Source organism: Phyllostomus discolor, chromosome 8 (assembly GCF_004126475.2).
Source record: "Phyllostomus discolor isolate MPI-MPIP mPhyDis1 chromosome 8, mPhyDis1.pri.v3, whole genome shotgun sequence".
NCBI classification, from domain to species: domain Eukaryota; kingdom Metazoa; phylum Chordata; class Mammalia; order Chiroptera; family Phyllostomidae; genus Phyllostomus; species Phyllostomus discolor.
The window spans coordinates 47,497,504-47,517,725 of record NC_040910.2 but is presented as its reverse complement, the minus strand read 5'-3'; the positions used below and the strand labels follow the sequence as shown (position 1 = coordinate 47,517,725).

Genomic DNA, 20,222 nt, shown 5'->3' with positions numbered 1-20,222 from the left:
TGGTGAGGCAGGGTGTAAACCCAGTTGGGTTCGGTAATCCTGCGCGCTTCCTAGGCCCCGCCCCCTCCCAGCCTGGGCAAGGAGCGCTTGACCCCGCCCTCGACTCTGCCCCACCGGAGGCAGGGCTACGCGTGCGCAGACCAGCCTCGACCCCGCCCACTCCCGGCCCGACTGCGCGCGCACTTCCTTTCTCACCAGTACGCACGCGCGGTCCCACCCCCGTCCCCCGGCGCTCGGAGCCCGAGTCCGTGGGAAGATGGCGGCGCCGCTCCTCCCGCTTTCTCAGCAGGTACTAGCCGGGCGGACTGGCGGGGGCGCGGCGCCGGGGCGCGAGGTGGACACTACAGGGAGGCTGAGGGGTGGGGACGCCTTGCTGAGAAGCGGCGGCACGCGCTGAGGGACCCTGGCGGAAGACGCGCGAGGGGGCGGTCTGTTGTGAAGGTGACAGGCCGGCTCGGGGCCTCCCGCGCCCCAGCGACCCTCGGCGTGGGGCTACCGGGCGGGGCCACGGCGCGTATCTGCAGGGCTTGGTGCCCGGGTCTGTCAGTCCTCCACCACAGCTCCCAGGCCGGGCGACGCACGGTGACTTCGGACTCCCTTCCGGGGAGGTGGGCGAGGTAAACGAGCATCTGTGCCGGTGCGGCGGCCCCGCAAGTCTTTGTCTCCTGCCCACTCCCAGCTCCAGGGCGGACAGTGTCCCCCGCGGGGTAGAGGGTAGAGCGGCGCCGGAACCAGGATTTGCCAGTAGCGGGATCCTGGACTCATTTCTTCCTCCCTTGGGAGCTGCTTCTGACACACCAGAGCCGTGCAAGGGGGAATCGCAGGTCTCCGGGCGTCTTTCTGTGTTCTCATGTCCGTCTGATGCTCTTACTAAGGGGCAGTAACTGTGGGGAAAAAAGCCATGCGCAAGCAGCCGTGCTTTCTGGGAGGGACATTCATTCATTTATTCTTACGTCCGATGTGCATTGGGCCAGGTAGGTGCTGGGAGCGCAGCAGTCACCTAGACAGACAAGGTCGCTGCTGTCCCGGAGGTGACGCTTTCTTTAGAACTATAAGCTACCTGTATACTGCTAATAACAGCTGTCTTTATTTACTAAACATCTGTGTTCTGTTTGCTGTAATACCACCGTATTATAAGCATTTTGCAAGAATTAGCTAGGAATTAAGAGTGAGGGCACAGGGTCACATCATCTTGTATTCAAATCTTGGCTCCAGCACTTAGTCCTCTGAGTATCCTTGGATGAAGCTCTCAGCCTCTCCATGCTTCAGTTACCTCATTTGGAAAATAGGGAAGAAAATATTGAGATAATGTGAAGATTAAGTATGTAAAGCTCTTAGAACAGTGCCTGGCACATCAGAAGCATTCAGGGATACTATAGTTATCACATTTAATTCTCTGGCAGATTTGGACATGGGGGAATAGAGACCACAGCAGTAAGAATGCCAGACCCCAGGAAAGCTGATAGGCAGGTTGACATGAGTGGTCAGTTGATCTAAGGAGAGAGACATGCATACTTGCTAAGTCTTGCAAGAACTAGCCAATTTGTAACTCATTAAATTGAAAGCATTAAAGGCTAGCTAGCTGTTGCTAATTAACAAGTTCTTGTAACATATGAAAGTGCTCTGCAAACTAAGTGGCCTACAGATGTTAGGTATTATTAATAGCCAGTTGCTACAGTTTAGGGTGTCAGGGTTGAAACTTACTTAGGCTCATCAAATGAAAAGGCATTTCTTTTTTTAAAAAAAGATACTTATTTTTATTTTATTTATTTTTAAAATAATTTATTTATTTTTAGAGAGAGGAAAGGGAGGGAGACAGAGAGGGAGTTTCCATCAATGTGTGGTTGCTTGTTGCACGCCTCCACTGGAGGCCTGGCAACCCAGTCATGTGCCCTGACTGGGAATCTAACTGGCACCCCGTTGGTTTGCGGGCCAGCACTCAGTTCACTGAGACACACAGGGCAGGTTTTATTTACCATTAAAGAGAGGGAGAGAAACATCCGTTGGTCACGTCCAGCAATGTGTCCTGACGGGATAACCCGCAACCCAGGCATGTGCCTTGACTGGGAATCACTAGACCTTTCACTTTTCGGGACAGCCCTCAACCAGCCACACTGAACCACCCTGGTTAGGGCAAAAGCACTTCTATTTTTTTAAGGGGAAATCTTTTAAAATTTCTCATCAAATTTTACCACTAGCCTTAATTTGAACTTTGATGATAACTGTTTATTGAGTATTTTATTTATTTTTTAGTCCTCACTTGAGAATGTTTCCATTGATTTTAGAGAAGAATGGGGAAAGAGAGAGAGAGAAACATCGATTTATGTGAGAGATAAACACTGATTGGTTTCCTCAAGTACATGCCCCATGTGTGCCGTGACCGGGAATCGAACTGGCAACTTTTTGGTGTACAGGACAGCGCTCCAACTAAACCATGCGGTCAGGACAGAGTGCTTTAGAGTTTATTAAGGGCTTTCTAACATGTTGGTGGTTATCAGCACAACAAAGAGGGGATTCTTATTTTACTGACGAAGGATTAGCTTTAGGGGAAGGCAGGGACTTGCTGCTGTGAGGTAAGGTATGAAAACTTGAGTCAGGTCAATAAGATCATGTGATTCACCTGCTTAGTACCTTTTAGAATAAAATCCCAGTTCCTCCCCAGGGAGCCCTGCTGGTGTCTGCTAGTCTGTCTTGCCTGCTGCCTCTGGCACCCACATTGCAGTCTTACTTCATACTTGCTGCTTTTCTGTTCCTCTTTCCTCAGCATGTCTCCACAGACAGTTCCTTCTCCCTGAAGTGCTCTTCCCTGCTTTTTCCCTTGATCTTCCAGTGCCTGGCTCCTTTCCCTCCTTCAGGTGGCAGTTCAAATGTCATTTCTTCCAAAGGTCTCTGCTGGTCACCTATCTCTTGATCCTGGGTGCTGGGCATGGGTTCAAGGGCATGGGATCAAGAAGCCTGTGCCTGCTATTATTGGGTTCCCATTCTACTGCGGAGACGGAGAACAGATGGACCCACAGACATCCGTGGACGGTGATCAATGCTGAGGGGTGGTGTGAAGAAGACACACTGCTGGGGGGGGCGTGTCTACTTATGACAGGTGCCATGAAGTAGGGACCAGCTACCCGCACTGCCCAGCGCTATTCACATATGGTTTTTCTTCTCTGTGTGTGGCATGGGTGCTGGGGGTGGGAGCAGAATTGAACAAGGATTTGTAAGAGACTGACAGCCTGGATTCTCTGACCTCTTACAAGTTCGGGTCACTGACTTCTGTGCTTTTTCCTGTTGCTTTCTCTATGTGTTTGTTGAATGAAGACATGACTAGGTTTTCTTCCTGTGGGTAATTATGTTGTCATTGCTCTATACCTGTACTTAAGAGAAGCACTGCACCAGGCAGGTGTTCCTGTTGACCCAGGTGTGAGGCTCAGCCCTTTGAGGCACTTCCATTCTGGCTGAGGGGATCAAGTGGTTAATAGATAATTACAGGGGAAGGATGGATGTGATTCCAGGGTAATTTCTGGTTGGGGCAGTGGGAGCCCCCTGACATAGGAGGCTGTGATCTGGTTGGATTGAGGTATAAGACTCACTTGGACCATGGGTAGCCAGTTGAAGGTGAGTAAGGTGGCTTAGCTAGTGGTTTTGTAGAGGGGCAGGAAGGGGTAGTTTTCAACTGGCCCCAGCATTGCCTATCAGCAGCTTTTCCCATCAGCAGCTTTCCTGGTCTGTTCCCTACTTTCTGGTATCTTTATGACATCTCCTTCCCTGTACCCTGAATATTAATCTTGTTAGTTTGAAGAGTGTAGTTCTTCTCTAGGAGCAGGCTTTCCCTAATTCCATCAGCATCTCATTGATTTGTGTTTGTCTCTGCACAGCTTCCTTCGCCTTACCCACACTGGAAACATACCTGTGTTACCCCTTTGTACCATATATTCTCACAGGTTACCAGTGACTTTGCCATCCTTAACTCCAGTGGCTGTTGTTGGGGCTGGTCCTCCTTGAAACACTTGTCACTGTAGTCTATCCATGGGCTTGCACACACACTCTTCTGCCCCCAAATGTCAGCCTTCTCTGCCTGCATCCTTTCTGTGCTCTGTCTTTGGTGTGGTCTTGGTGTGTTCATGCACCACACTCTAAACCTGCCTTCCCTCATCTTCTGGGGTCTAACCTCTTATTTCTCCTTTGCTCCTGCCAGGCTGCTGGACTCTGGAACTGGCTACCTCCTTACCACTCCCACAAGTTCATGAGCTGGGCCCTTTCACTCCTACTGAGCCTCTCCTTCCTAGTTCATCCCACATCACTGCAGGATTCATCTTCTGAAATGGATCCTCAACCACCTGCCCGCTTCAGAAACTTCTAGCAGCTCTCATTCCCCTCCTCCCAGTTATGTCCAGCTTGATTGCTTCTGGCCTGGCATTCCCATGCTCCCTGCTCCCACTCCACCTCACCCTGTGGGCTTGCTCTCCCCCTCTTCCATCATCTCCATGCAAACCCCTGGCTCTTCTCAGTGCTTCCCCCAACTCCATGGCTTTGTTACTGGAACCTCATGCTGTGACCTCCTGCTACATCCTACCTGCCCAGCTGTTCTCAGAGGCCTCTTGGGTGGTGTCTTCCTTTAGCCCCACCTGAATGAGAGCTCTCCCTCCTGTCCATTCTGTGGGTCCCTTGTGTGGCCCCTGGACTAAGAAGCACATGGTAATTGGAGCATTGGGCTCATTGGTGAGGAGAATCTTTCCTGTGCCCAAGGAGTTCCACTCTCCTTACCCACCCTCTCCAGGCCACTGGGGTCCTCCCCTCTCTGTCATCTGCTTCCTTTCCCATTTTGCAAATGGGAAACAGACCCACAGAGATTGCAATAACTTGCTGAAGTCCCGTAGCTAGTGGATGCAGAGCTGGGGTTGACCCACATCCATCTGCCTGAAGAATCCTGCTCTTGCCACTCTTCCAGGGAGCCTGCTGGGCATCCCGCCCAGACAGCACCCAGCCAGTATGTCTGGAATGAATGCTGATTGCTTGGGACACTTGTCTGTCCTTTTGTCCCTTGTTTTTTTTTCTCTAAAATAATTGCTAGTTTCTATCTTACTAGAATGCTAATGGTGATGCGGCATAAATTGGTGGGCAGAGAGCCAGGTTCGACAGTAAAGTTTGGCCCCGCCCTTTAAGATACAGAATTCCTTGGCTATCTCTGTCTAATTGACCTGCATTCACTTGTTTTTTTATTAACTGAGTAGCTCCAGATCAAGCAAGAACATGTTAGTTTCACCCTCCTGCCCCAATTTTGAACTTTAAATCAACTTTCCCATGCCTCCTTCTTAACCCCAATTAGCTGATCTGGGAAGTGGAGTGACTGTCCTTGGATCAGAGAGTGCCCTGGAGCCAAATGTCCACTCTCCAATGCCTCAAGCTGTGCCACATTACTGTGCTGACAGGCAGACCACCACCACCACCACCACCCAGGTGAGAGGCACCTCATCAGCCCCACTCCCTGGAGGTGCCCTCAGGTTTTCCCCACCTTGATCTGACCTAAGTAGCCAGCATCCACGCTGTACATATTCTTCCTTAACGAGGGCCCTAAGACCCATTTTCATCTGAGGTCTCTTCAGGGTGCCTGAACGTTATGTATTTGATTTTATTATTGTTAAAGATTTTATTTATTATTTTCAGATAGAGGGGAAGTGAGGGGAGAAAGGGAGGGAGAGAAACATCAATGTGAGAGAGAAACATGAGTTGGCTGCCTCTTGCAATGCCCCCCACCAGGGACCTGTCTGCAACCCAGGCATATAACCCTTACTGGGAATGGTACCAGTGACCTTTCAGTTCACAAGTAGGCCCTCAATCCACTGAGCCACACCAGCCAGAGCAGGGTGCCTGTATTTTAGTGGTAGGTCCCCAGATATTCTTTCAGTGCCCTTAGTGGTGTAGTATTTTCTGCACCTCAGTTCCTTACCTGCCAAATTGGAAATAACTCAGGTTTTACATATCCTGCCTCACAGCTGTAGAGTGTCAGGATCATGCAGGGTGATGGATGTGCTGTCAGTGGTGTTTATTTGTGTATCATGCCCTTCTTTCAGCAAGTATTTACTGGTCATCTCCCCTTTGTTGGGTGCTTTATGGGCAGTGGGATATAGCAGTGAATCTGAAGACAGCCCTTCCCAGTGGAGCTGAGATTCTAAGGAGGGAAGGAACAGAAAAAAAGGAGATGAGCAGGGCGTGTACTAGTCTGTCCCATGGGCAATGGGATCATGCTGTGAGAACTGTGAAGTGGACCCCATGTGTGAGGTCCAGGAAGTCCTCACTCTGAAGGTGCCAAGGACTGAGCAGAAAAGGTGTTTTGGATTACTCAGTTCATTCCCGGGTCACTCTGGTCGGTCTTATCCTCACTTTATTAAAGGGTAAAACTGAGTTCAGTAGGCATTATGGTACTTTCGAAAGGTCCCATCCAGCAAGCTCTGCTCACATGGCTCTTCTGACCCAGGGCTGGCTCTGCATTGCACTGTAGTTTCCTGTTTTGTTTTGTTGCTTTAAATTTTTATTTACTGATGAGAGAGAGAGTGAAAGAGAGAGAGGGGGGAAGAGAGAGAGAAGTATCGATTTGTTGCTCCACTTATCTGTGCGTCCACTGGCTGTCTCCTGTATGTGCCCTGGACGGGGACTGAACCTGCAATCCTGGCATATCGGGGTGATGTCCCAACCAACTTAGCCACCAGGCCAGGGCTATAGTTTCTTGTTTTTGAAAAATATTTTTTTTACAGCTGCTAAGCCTTACAACAGAGTAAGCTCTCATTTGTTTTCATTTTTATAAAGATTTTGTTGTTTATTTCTAGAGAGAGGGGAAAGGAGGGAGAAAGAGGGATAGAAACATTGATATATGAGAGCTACATCAGTTGGTTGCTTTTCTCATGCCTGCCCTCAACTGGGGACCTGGCCTATAACCCAAGTATGTGCCCTGACTGGGTATTGAAACTGGTGACCTTTTGGTTCACAAGTTGGCACCCAACCACTGAACCACACCAGCCAGGGCAGATCTCATTTGTTTTTTAAACACTGGTTATACCGCTCTGACTGGTGTGGCTCAGTTGGTTGGGCACTGTCCTGCAAAACCGAAGGGTTGCCGGTTTGGATTTCTGGGTCAGGGCACATGCTGGGTTGTGGGTTTCAGCTCCCAGTCGGGGCGAGTGTAAGAGGCAACTGATTGATGTTTTTCTCATATCAATGTTTCTCCCCCCTCTATTTCCCCTTCCTTCCCCTCTCTCTAGAATCAATAAAAGAGAAAAATGGAAACCCTGATTGTTCTACTTATTCGCTAGATACTGTGGAGTCTGGTGAAGAGAAGGTCACTTGTTTAAATTTTATTTTATTGTTTTAATCTCAAATCTCATTGGAATGTGGAGGGGGAATGGGAAAATTTCTTCATTGGACTTTATGAAGAATCAAGAGGTTTCCCTGCCAGAATGGGTGCTCAGTGCTGCAAGGCTGATGCACAAGGAGGGGTCAGGCCCTGGGTGGTCTGAACTGGGGGAGGGGTGGATAACTTGCTTCCACTTGCGTGTATTGGAGATGTTGCGGGGAGAATGAGCATTGGACTGAGCTGTAGGGATGCTGAGGAGGGAGGGAGGAATGGCAGACAGAGGCAAAGCAGAATTAGCAGAAGCCAGAAAGGTCAGAATTCCAGCTCTGAGGGCCAGATGGCAAGCCCAGGGCTGGGACTCTGGGGTCCACGTCCCTCTTTTAATTAGGATGACTTAGAATAAAGCGTTTGGTAATGAGACACAGGACTCTGTGCTTGGCCTACAATTGGTCTGGGACAAAAGGGACTGATAGTGTCTGCTTTCCCAGAGAGTGGCTGATGACAGACATGGGGAGGGTGACCTCCAAAGGCTACTCCTGGTGTACGGCAGTGCTGTGCCTGCCATGGTAGTGCCATCTCTTGGTGCCACAAAGCCATTGGAGAGAAGTAGAGGCACAAGATGACCGCAAACAGCTATCTCCTGATTTCCTTTCAGCTCTGCCTCCTGGATGGGATTCTTGTAGTAGTCTTGCTAGCAGAATTGACTTATTGATTATATTTCAGGTTGTTGATAAAAAGTTGATTCTCCTCTTGTACACACTGCTCAAAAGCAAGGAGATGAGGTGCCAGGAAACCTGCTGACCCTGTCTGTGGGCTGGATCAGGCCTGTGCCCTGGCCCGCATGTGGCCCACCTGTATTCCCAGCTCTGAGATCTGCCCTCCCTGTTCACTCTGCTGTGGCCCCTTGGCCCTTCTTTCAGTTGCTGCATAGTTGGACACTCCCTCTTGCCTCAGGGTCTCTGCACATGTAATTTATTGCCTCTTTTTTAGGGTGTTCTTTCCCCTTTCATCTCTGGGTTAATCCCCACTTCTCTTCATATCTCAGCTGGCACTTCAGTTCCTCAGTCAAGCCGTCCTTGAACAGACTGGCCCAGCCTTCTGTCACTACCAGTGCGGAGTGCCCTGTGCTTTTATAAATACCACTTTGTCATTTTATTTAGGAGTTTATTTGATTAAGGATCTGTCTCCCCCACCACCTAGATTGGTTCCACAAAGCAGAGCTGTGCCTATTTAAATTCGTACTTCTACCCCAGGTACTTAGTACTCATATGTTTAATGAATGACTGAATGGTAGGGCAGGTCCACATTATGGAGGAACTATGGCAGGTTCTTGAGGGGTGAAGTGACTGTTTGGCAGTTGACAGCTTGTGCAGGGAATGCCTGGAGTTTGCTGTGGTATGGGCATGAAGTGGTAAAGAGCCACCTGGCCTGAGGCAGGTTTCTGGAGGAGCATGTGGGGGCTGGAGATGGAAGAAATATGTAGGATGGCTGTTTGGTCAGGGGGTGCTCTAAGTGGGGGGAAGAAATAAGAGAAAGAAGCTGGTGTGTGTGTGTGTGTGTGTGTGTGTGTGTGTGTGTATAGCCAGCAGAATAAGATAGCCTGTCCAGGTAGGTGGTGCCAGTTGGGTGACTGTGTTAGTTAAGACAAGACCCACCACCTTGAAGCCCTGGCTGGTGTGGCTCAGTGGATTGAATGGTGGCCTGTGAACTGAAAGGTCACAGTCAGCGCATAAGCCTGGGTTTTGGGCCAGGTCCCCACTTGGGGGGGTGTGAGAGGCAAACCAATCAATGTATCTCACACATCAGTGTTTTTCTTTCTTTCTCCTTCCCTTCCCCTCTTTCTAAAGATAACTAAATAAAATCTTAAAAAAAACCAAACCACCATCTTGCAGCAGGCCTTCCATGCTGGGTGAGATCCCCCCATTCAGGTGCAGCTGAGAAGCAGCCCAACTCCTGAGGGGAGGCCACCACCTCCCCTCAGGAGTTGGTTTACTGAGCACCTACCACCCGGACCTAGATGATCAGAACTGAGTCCCTTCCTTCAGATGGGCTCCTTTCTGCTCGGCACAGACACTGCGTGGCATACTCCCTTGGCTCACAGAGGTAGAATGAATCCCTCCTCTGGGCTGGAGATAAAGAAAAGGAGGGAGAGAGAGTCCTGCATCTCCCTTTCTGTTTCCTCCTCTGTTCCAGCAGGAACCAGTGGAGGCAGATATGCACAGCCTTTCAGACCTCCCCACCAATCTGTACACTTCTCTGCCCATTCAGAGCCCCATTCTCTGACTCTGGTAAACCAGTGTCCCCCAGAACAGTGTTGGGAGAGATTTGGGGCACAGGTCTTGACGGAAGTAAGGAAGTGTGGTGGGATACCCAGTTTGTGTGTTTTTATCATTGACCTCTCTGGTGTCGCTGTCATCATCCCTGTGCCTGTTTCTGAACAAGGCAGCTAAGAAAGTGAGAGGTGAAATGGCTGGTTTCAGGCCTCCTGGGGAGGTGGATGCCACACCATGGGCTCCTGGGGAGGGCAGGGGCAGCTTTGTTCCTGCTGCGTCCCTCAGCCCCTGAAGCAGGCAGGTGATAGTAGCGTGGGGTGGGCCAGTCTGTCTCTCTGGCTGTCTTTGATGGCAGTTGATCTGTGGGGAAGTCTTACTTATTTGGTGAAGCAACAGGCAAAGCGTAGGGTTCTACTTGCCCAGGCCCACTCCCCTCAGGACCACCCAGTGTCCTGGGGCCAAGCCCCCACTCCTCCCTCCGGGGCTCCCTTTGTCTCTTCACTTCTGGTCTGGGAGGGTGAGAAAAGAGGTTCTCTTTCTGCTAGTGATTTACTAGTGACAGTAATGATCATGCCTGTCGATTATTATATGGATCAATAGGAAACTGGCTTTTCTTAATCTGCATAGGATGTGCTTTTCAATTTTACATTTTCTGGTGGAAAAAGAAATGCTTTTGTGAAGGGAAAAGATTAAGCAGGACAAAAACTGTTGACGATGAGGCCCTCATGTTGAGAAGTTAACCAAGACTAAAGTTGTGAGGGTGGGCTGGCCCCCTCCATCCCCCCACCCTGGAAAGGGCACAGTTTTGTGGAGGGGGTCCCAGAACCCCACAGACCCAGGCAGGTGTTACTGTGAACATTCCTCCATTGGTGTTTTCCCGGGTAAAGATGAGAACTGCCTCAGTGCTGTGGCATCCTCTACCGCTACTTGGACACTTTCTCCATGGAGAAGAAGATGCCAGAGGGGCTCAGCTGACATCCTCACATACCAGGCTGGGGAATCAGCATATCCTTTCAGGCATACATTTAGTGTTGGCATTTGACTTTGTGGATTTAATTTTTTGATTGACTTTAGCCACTAGAAAATATGCATTTTTTAAAAAAATAAGTTTCATTTATTTGTTCTCAGAGAGAAGGAAAGGAAGGAGAAAGACAGGGAGAGACATCAATGTGTGAGAGAAATATCGATCAGCTGCCTTCATACACACTTAGCCAGAGACTGAACCCGCAACCTAGGCATGTACCCTGACCAGGATTTGAACCTGCAACATTTTGCTTTACAGGATGATGCCCAACCAACTGAGCCACACCAGTCAAGGTGAAAATATCCTTAAAGAAATTTTTTAATTGATACTTTTTAAAGAGAGACAGAGGAAGGGGGAGAGAGAGAGTGATTTGTTGTTCTGTTATTTATGCATTCATTGGTTTTTTGTTCAATTCACTGGGAATTGAACTTGCAACCTTAGCATATGGGGTGACGCTCTAACTGACTGTGCTACCCAGCCAGGACTAGAAAATATCCTTTAATTCAAAACTACCTACCATATTTTTCAGATTATAAGATGCACCCACCCCCACCCCCTGCATTTGGGAGGAATAATGGTTGTTAATGCTGTTGTTGTGTTCTGTTTACATTTACATTGGTGAAATATTATGTTATTTATGCTATTAAATATTTTACCACATTTTTTTGCTTCAAAATTTTTTTCCCTATTTTCCTCTAAAACCTTGGTGCGTCGTATGGTCTGAAAAATACTGGTAAGTGGGTTTTTATAGGTATGTGCTGAACCTACTGTATGTGAGGTTGTGTGTTTTTAAAAATTGGTGACTGAGAACTGGCAACAGACTGTTCTGTCCTGGGTGTTGAGCACAGCTCAGCCAGCTGGTCGAGAGAAAATAATGAGTACAACATGTACTGTAGTGTATTCACTGTTTGGTGCAATATTTCATTGTTCGACAAAGATCATTTGTGTAGCAGGTGAAAGGACTATAATTTGAAACCTGCAGTGCAGTCTTGATTAATAGCTTTGCCCAACTTCCCTCTCTACCCCCTTGGTTCTTTGTAAATAAAGCCCACTTCTCTGTCTCAATAGTAATATTATAATAATAGATGTATAGCACTGTAATAATAGATGTACAATGGCTTCCCATTGTAGAGCATGCTTTGCTTAGTAGTCTAATTTGATGTTTATGGTAATCCTCAGGGTGGCACAATGTTACAATAGTTCCCCCAAATCACTGAGGGATACGTTCCAAGACCCTCAGTGAATTCCTGAAACTGCATAGTAGCAAATCCTACATACACTACATTTCTTTTCAATATGTACACATCTCTTCTCTCTCTCTTTCTTTTTTATTTTTATTTTTTAATGATTTTGCTTATTTTTAGAGAGAGGGGGAGGGAGGGAAAAAGAGAGGGAGAGGAACATCAGAGTTTGAGAGAAACATCAATCAATTGGTTGCTTCTCACATGCCCCCAGTGTGGGACCTGGCTCAACCTGGGCATGTGCCCAGACTGGGAATTGATCTGGCAACCTTTTGGTTCACAGGCTGGCATTCAGTCTACTGAGCCACACCAGCCAGGGCAGCTTTTTTTTTTTTTTTTTTTTTTTTAGAGTATATTTATTAAAGTTGGGAACAGTGAAGCAAGGAAGGGCTTAGGATAGAAGAAGCAGTAGGAGAGAGCTGGGGGGCGGGCAGTGTCAGCTCACTGAAAAGTCAGAGCAAAGGGGGCCTTGGAGATAGGCTCCAGGGGTAAGCATGGGACGAGCTGCTGCCACCCATTGCTCCCCTGGCTGCAGGTCTCATGGGGTCCCTTAGAGTTTAGGAGATGCACGCCTGAGAGGGAAGAAAGGTGTGGGTGTGCTCCTGGGAGGGAGAGCCCCCGCACTTCTCCTGAAGCACTTTGTGGCTTCTCTTTGGCACATCCAAATTGCAGGCACCACTACTCTTGCGCTTTGGGACCATTACTAAGTAAAATTCGGGTGACTTGACCTCAGGCACTGCATTGCAGTACTGTGACCGTCAGTCTGGTAACCAAGACGGCTGAGTGACCAATAGGAGGTAGCAGGTACAGCTTGGAGGCACTGGGTAAGGGGTGATTCATGTCCGGGGTGGGACAGAGAAGGGTCAGTGTGAGACTTCATCATGATACTCAAAATGGCGCAAAATTTAAAACATATGAATTGCTTATTTCTGGAATTTTCCACGTAGTATTTTTGGACCACAGTTGATGGCAGGTAACTGAAACCACGGAAAGTGAAACTGCAGATAAGAGGGACTACTGTATCCCCACTTTACAAATGGAGAAACCGAGGCCCAGTGAGGCTTTGTGAACTGTTTTCGCTCTACTGCTGAGTGGTGGAGTTGTGTCTCCCCTGGCCCTGACCACTCTGCGCTCCTCTCACCCTCTCCTTCCTGAGGCGTCACCTAAACCTCACCCATTCCATGAACAAACACCTACCAAAGGCTGCGTATGGGCTCTGCGGGGCACATGGTGGAAAAAATGTGAAACCCCCACCCCCAGGAATTGAAAGTATAGGGAGAGGCAATCATTACAGTTCCTTTTGCAAGTTCCAGGCTGTGAGATTTGGGGGGAGAGAGACTTGTTCCCACTGGGGGGAATTCAGGAGGCTTCTTAGAGCTGGGGGGGCTGGAAGGTGATTGGCTTTCAGCAGGCAGGACCCCTCCTACCCCCAGGCAAAGGGAATAATTTGTGCCAAAACAAGGGCTGAAAAGTGCATAGTGTGTTCAGTAGAGTGGGAAGGAAGGTGGGGATCCACAGCTGTGTGTGAGTGTATGGGTGAACGTGTGTGGGGAGCGGAATTTGCTTGGCAGGGCAGGAGGTAGCTGTGGGGCGCATTGAGGGCTAGGCTGAGGGTCAGGATTTTTCGCTCCTTCAGCAATTGTGAAGGGTCTTTTAGAGCAAGGGAGTGACTGGGTGCCAGTAGAGTGGAGAGGGACGTGGGGGAGGAAGGTGGGGTCTACGTGGGAGGCTGGCTCTGGGTCAAGGTGCCTGGAGTGAGGAGAGGGTTGGAAGGTGGGGCCTCGCTGCTCTGTCTAATCCCTCCCTCACCTCCCCAGCAGGACAAAGCTCCACTACTCTCCCTGTCTACCAGTGCCTTTGCTCTTCTGTGTGTGTGTTTGTTCCCTGACCAGACCATGATGCTCCAGTCTGTGGCAGCAGGGACTGGCTTGCTCACCTGGGAATCTGGGAGCCTAGCTAGGTGCCTGGACGGAGAGGATCCCCAGGCTCTATGGAAGAGCACTGGGCACTGGGAGGCTGATGATGCCATCCACAGAGGGAAGTGGGGGGAGGTAGCAAGCTGATCTGACCTGGCCTGGGGGAACCTGGGAGTCTTCGGCACAACATTGCCTGGTGGCCAGGAGCACCAGAATCCTGGTGGTGTACTCTCTTAAGAGATGGTATAATGTTGGGCCAGGGATTGGAAGAGAGCAGAGACCTTGGAACCCTGGGATGGCTGATGTAGGAAAGGAATTTTGGGAAGGTTCAAAGCATACTTGGGGAAGGTTGGGAGCACTGTGGGTAGTGGGTGTACTGCTGTGTAGCGGCCCTAACTACTGAACCATTGTCCCTGTCTCTCCAGGGCTTTGCTCAGGGTGTGTCCATCGTGTGGAGTAAGGAAAGACAGAATGGATCAAGGCTGTTCTCTGAGATACGTGGAGTAGCCTTGTCCAGAGAGGGCTGTGGGTGGGACATGGCCACTTTTGATCTTAAGCAGCACTTTCAGAAGAAAGGACTGGAATCTGCTTTCTGCTCTGCCTGGGTTGCCTGGGCAAGGTCCCTGGAGCTCCTGATCACCCAGCCCTTCCAGTGCCATCCACTGGCCTTCTGCATGACTGCATTTGACCCCATGCCACTCCCCCCTATACCTGTCCCAGTCCCTCTGGGACCCCCACATCCCCGGTGTTTTCCTGCCAGTGGTATCTCCTTTTATCCCTATTGTGTGTCTCTCCAGCACTTCAACACAGTGCTCCTCAGCCTTGGTGTCTCCTGTCCCCTTGGGTAGGCTCAGCTGAGGCAGTGGCCACCTCCCTGCTCTCGCAGCTATGTGTCTGACCTCGTCCTGTCTTTTCTGCACAGCTCTTGGCAGCCCTCTGTGTGCATTGTCATTGCCAGTGATGCTCTCCTGGCAGGGCTGGGGGAGGAGTCTCCTTATTCACTGCTGCATCTTCGCTGAGGCCTGTGCCTGGGACTAGGCAGGGGCTCAATAAATGCCATTCAAGTGGCAATGAGATTTCTACCTCAGTGACCCATAGGGGCACTGGAGAGAAACACATTTAAAGGTGAACTGTCATTCCTCTCCCTTTCTCTGTGGGTTTCCACACAGTGAATCACTGCATTCCTTGGGCCTCGTCCACCAGGAGGACTGCAGCCATCTCTTCCTGATCTCCTCCTTCTTGCCCTGTCTTCCTGTCTCTGCTTCTATTCAGCTGAGGGCATGTTCAGGTCACCTTCTCCTGTGCACATTTGCTCAGGTTGCCTTCAGGATGTCATTCCTAGCTTCTCAGCAAGGCATTCATAGACCTTGTCATCTTACTTTGTCTACCCTTCCTGCCTGGCTGAAACTGCTGAGTGACCCAGAGTCCCTGCCTGTCCTGCTGCCCCAGCTCTGGAGGCCCCAGCTGTGTCTCCCGCTCTTGTACCCCTTGGCACCCTGTGCTATAGCCCACTGTGCTCTGTAACTCTGGGTTCAGTCCACCCACCTGTCTCCTTTTCCTGAGCCCCGCAGCCCCGCCTCACCTACTTTTGTGTCCTCCACACCTCCTCATAGTGTGAAAGTGTGTGTTGAGTGAAAGAATGAATGAATTCACAAGTGTACAAGTTGAGAACTGATGAATCCAAAGGCAGACTACCCTTTCAGGAAGTTTTCTGTGCAGGGTAGGGGGAGGCGGTAGCCTGAGGTGGAACTGGGATCGGGGGGGCATTTCTGGTGCTAGCACACATTTTCACGTGGAGCTGTGGGAGGAGAATGACAGAGGAGGGAATAGGACTCGAAACAGCTAGCGTTTGACCAGTGCTTACCTGTGTCAGTCTCCGGTGATGGAGATGCTCGCCCTCATTTTCCAAATGAAGAAACCAAGGCACCGAGAGGCTGCTGTTTTCTGTAGCGTTCGAGTGGTGGGGTAGGACTCGCGTCCACATTTGTCTGGTGGTGCTGATGACCTCTAACCCTGCATCCTGTGTCAGCGCAGTGTGTTAGGATGAGCTCTGTTTCTCCCTCACTTCTGTTCCTGGTAGACGAGGCTGAGAGGGTCAGTTTCCCCAGAGCACTGAAGCTTTCACACCTCGATTCTGTGTTCTAATCCTTCTTGGCCTTTCTGGTCCCTCCTAATGGCTTCTAGCCCTGAACTCCACTCCTTCCAGTGGTTTTGTTTATTGTGATATTTCATTGCTCACCTAAACTTTCATCAGTGGTTCTCTTACTCCTTGGTTCTCCTTGGGGGACTATAGGTCTCCCCCACCACACACAATGTCAAGTCCCCACTGTAGGCCCTGAATTCTGCTTAGGTCGGATAGAGTCCTGTGCTGAATGGTGGGCGTATGTTTTCAGCTGGTCTCTGGTCATGGGGTTGTAGGGGTCCCTGGGGAGAATAGTGTATTTTCTTTCAGATCCTTCTTGTGCTTCTCCCCTTTCCTTTCCTTTTCTGTCCTATTTACAGGAGCAGTGTCTGCTAACGTAGAACCCTGGAAAGCTCAGAAAGCCATGAGGAGGCTAGCAGCTTACCAGTCAGAAGCCCTGGTAGTACGAGGTGTCTCTTCAGCCACATTTAGATCCACATGGATTTGATCACCTCGTGCTTACCATCCAGGTCATAACTGTGGGAACTGGTTCAGGCCTTCTCGCTCACTAGCAAATATCTAATAGTCATACCCCACTCATAAAAGTTCTGCCTGTACTGTTTTTACTGCTGTTTGGTTTTCCATTTAGTGGAGACACAGCAGTTCATTATTGGCTTTACCAGTCCTCAAAGGTTTTCAGTCTTTCACTCAACTGCAGTCACACCCTCAAGCTGGACAAACTGAAATCCTCTTGTCCTTCCTGCTCCTGCATAGCTGATCACATCTTCAGGAGGAGACCTTATAGTACTGGGAGGCTGTCCATACAGGTGTCTGTGCGTGCACAAGTGAGTGTGCTTCAAAGAAAGGCTAATTTTTATTGTTTGACAGAAGGTGGTTTTGGTGGTGATAAAGCTGCTCTTTGTTTATCATATTTGACTGAGAAGCAGCTGGTACCTTAGGATCCTTGCCAGAGCAGAAACACATCAGATGTTGGTCTTTAATTATGTAAAAGTTTAAACACAATAAAAGTCATAGGAAGAGTTTAATGAGCTCCCTTGTACCCCCCCCCACCCATTTACCAAAGATGCCAAAGTTTTGCAAATCTCTGCACCTGTGTCTGTGTCTCCTGACCTCCCCATGTTAATTTTTATTTCTAGATTTTTTAAGTCTTAGAACTCGTATTGCAATACACATCTCTTAACAGTTAAGACTGTTTCTTTACTGAACTATGTTGCTATATGACACCTCACACAATGAATGTTCCTTAGTACTGTCCGATACCCAGTCCACATTCAGATTTCCCTGACTGTCTAAAAATGTCATTTTGCATTTGGTTGTGAGGTCTCCTAAGTAATTTTTTTTAGTTTTGAAATTTTGAGATGATTGTACAATAGATTTATGTACAAATTGCAAGATGCATAGACATCTGTGTATTCTTTACCCACTTTCCTCCAGTGGTAACATCTTGGAGATCTCTAGTACACTGTCACAACCAAAACATGGACATTGCCACAGTCAAGTGCAGAACAGTTCTATCCCCACGGGAATGCCGCTGTTGCCATTTCGTAGCCACTCCCACTTCCCTCCCACCCCACCCCTTCCTTAACTCCTGGCTGTTCATTTCTATCATTTTAGTATTTTAATAATGTTATATAATGTAAGTACACAGTATATGCCCTTGGGAGATTAGCCTTTTCATTCAGCACAATCCTCTGGAGCTTATTCGAGATTGTTGCATGTATCAGCAGTTTGTTCCTTTTTATGCCTTGCAGTATATTCCATGGGACCACGGTTCATTTAACCAATCCCACTGAAGGACATCGGGGGTGTTTCCAGTTTGGGGCCATAATGAATAAAGCTGCACTAAGCGTTTGAGTAAAGCATGTTATGGTGACTAAGTCTTCATGTCTCTGGATGAAGACCCAAAACAGTTGCTGGGTCCTGTGATAGTTGCATGTTTTAGTGTTTGTTTTGCTTTAAGAAACTGCAAAGTTTTCCAGAGTAGCTGTGCCTTTTTACATTTTCTGTAGCAATGTACGAGCCACCCAGTTTCTCTGCCTGCTCACTGATGTTGCTCTATTAGCCATTCTGATATATGTGTGCTGGCATTTCACTGTGGTTTTACTTTGCATTTCCCTGATTGCTGACAATGTGGTGGCCATCTTTTCTTTGCTTATTTGCCATCTCTGTATTCTCTTTGGTGAACTTTTTCTCATGTCCTTTACCCATATTCTTATTGAACTGTTTGCTTTTTTTTTTTTTAAGATTTTATTTATTTATTTTGAGAGAGAGAGGAAGGGAAGGAGAAAGAGAGGGAGAGAAACATCAATGTGCTGCTGCATCTTACACGCCCCCTCCCCCACCCCCCCCACTGGGGACCTGGCCGCAACTCAGGCAAGTGCCCCAGTTGGAAATCAAACCTGGAAATCAAACCTTCAACCAACCCTTTGGTTCACAGGCCGGCATTCAACCCACTGAGCCACACCAGCCAGGGCTTTTTTTCCTCTCTCTTTTTTAAAAGATTTCTTGAGTACTCACATTGGAACTTAAATTTTTTTTTTAATTTTTAAATATTTTATTTATTTATTTTTAGAGGGGGGACTTTTTGCTTTTTTTTAGAGGGGGGGACTGTTTGCTTTTTTTGCTTTTGAATTTTGCAAGTTGTTTATATATTCCAGATACTAGTTCTTTGTCAGATATATGATTTAAAAGCATCTTCTTTTTAAAGAATACATATTTGTAGAGAGAGGGGAACGCAGGGAGAAAGAGAAACATCAATGTGTGGTTGCCTCTCATGTACTGAGTATTGAACTGGCAACCCTTTGGTTTTCATCCCACACTCAATCCACTGAGCTGCACCAGCCAGGGCTGAAAGCATTTTCTTCTTGTCCTTAGCTTGTCTTTTCATCCTCTTATCAGGGTCTTTCTCAGAGTAAACATTTTTAATTTTGATGAGATTCAATTTATCAATTTGACTTTTGGTATCAAGTATAAGAACTCCCTGCCTGGCTTCTGATCTTGAATATCTTCCCCTATATTTTTTCTTAAAAGTTTTCTAGTTTGATATTGAAGCCTGTTATCCATTTGGAGTTAGTAATTTTTGTGTAAAGTGAGAGTTCTGTTGAGTCCCATTTTCTTCCTTGGCCAGCTGTCTGGTTGCTCCAGCACCATTTGTTGAACAGGCGTCTTTCCTCCTGAACAGCTTTTACATCTTTGTCAGGACTCAGTTGGACACGTTTTTGTGGGTCTATCTCGGGGCTCTCTATTCTGTCCCATGGCTCTGTGCGTCTGGCTCTCCATCAGTGCCACACTGTCTTGATTATTGTAGCTTTATAACAAGCCTTGGAATCAAGTAGAGTGATTCCTCCTACTTTATTTTTCTTTTTCAAATTGTTTATTCATCTTAGTTTCTTTGCCTTTCTATTTACATTTTAGAATAATTTTATTGCTGCCTACAAAGAATCTTCCTGGAGTTTGGTGGAAATTGAATTAATCCTGAATATGAGGGTGTACACATTTTGCACACTTTGTTGCGTTGACCTTCAGAAAGACCAATTAATCTTCCCACCAGCAGGACACAAGATGTGTTTCCATCTTGGTCAGCCCTGGGGAGAACCTCGCCAACCTAATGACAAACACTGGCATTTTACTTCATTTTATTTTTGCAATCTATAAATTCAGCATTTCCCCCTAAGTTTCTGCATCTCTTTTTCTGAATTGCCTTTCTCTTATTCTTTGCTCATCTTTTAAGTGGCAAGTCTGCCTTATTCCTTGAGCTTTATTAAAAACTCTTTCTCACATTCAAGTTCTTTTCCTTCTTCTCATGGTAATGCTTACCTTAGCTGTGGTTTGGGAAGCTCTGATCAGGCAATCAGAGAGAGCTGTCAGTTCCAGGAAGGTTTGGATTCCCTAGTGTTTCCTGATGATTTTTGAACAGTATTGAGTTAAGTCCCAGTTTCCCACCTGCAGGATATAGCTGGGCATGCCGCCTAGGTGCAGCAAGGGGAACTCTTTCTAAGCGGAAGGCAAAAATGCAAGGATTACCAAGAAAGCACTTCTCCAGGCTTTGTTTTTGCATCAGTGTCTGGGTTTCCACATAGGAACTCAAGAGTCTTTGGTGTTTCATGCTTAACTTCTGCAAAACTTGGCAACAGCATTGAATGCACTGATTATGGGCTGTCAGTTTTCCTAGGGAGATAGCAGACTATGTCGGTTTTCAAGTCTGTGTATGTGCTCAAGTTGTGTCTTGCATTTTGACCTCATTTGTTGAATAAAATGCACCATCACATGATCATGTGTGTGCA

At 48.0% G+C, this 20,222-nt stretch overlaps 1 protein-coding gene across 9 annotated transcripts in view; it reads left to right on the top strand.

Moving 5' to 3' along the window:
• The first annotated feature begins 206 nt into the window (after nt 1-206).
• EPS15L1 (epidermal growth factor receptor pathway substrate 15 like 1) overlaps nt 207-20,222 on the top strand; it is a 93,319-nt gene continuing 73,303 nt past the window's right edge. For all 9 annotated transcript variants that reach the window (XR_003685085.2, XM_036032490.1, XM_036032496.1 and 6 more), the window contains exon 1: nt 207-289. Coding sequence is in view for 8 of the 9 variants with exons in the window: in XM_036032490.1 (XP_035888383.1) it covers nt 257-289 (33 nt within the window). In the remaining variant the exon portion in view is untranslated. The remainder of the gene's footprint in view (nt 290-20,222) is intronic.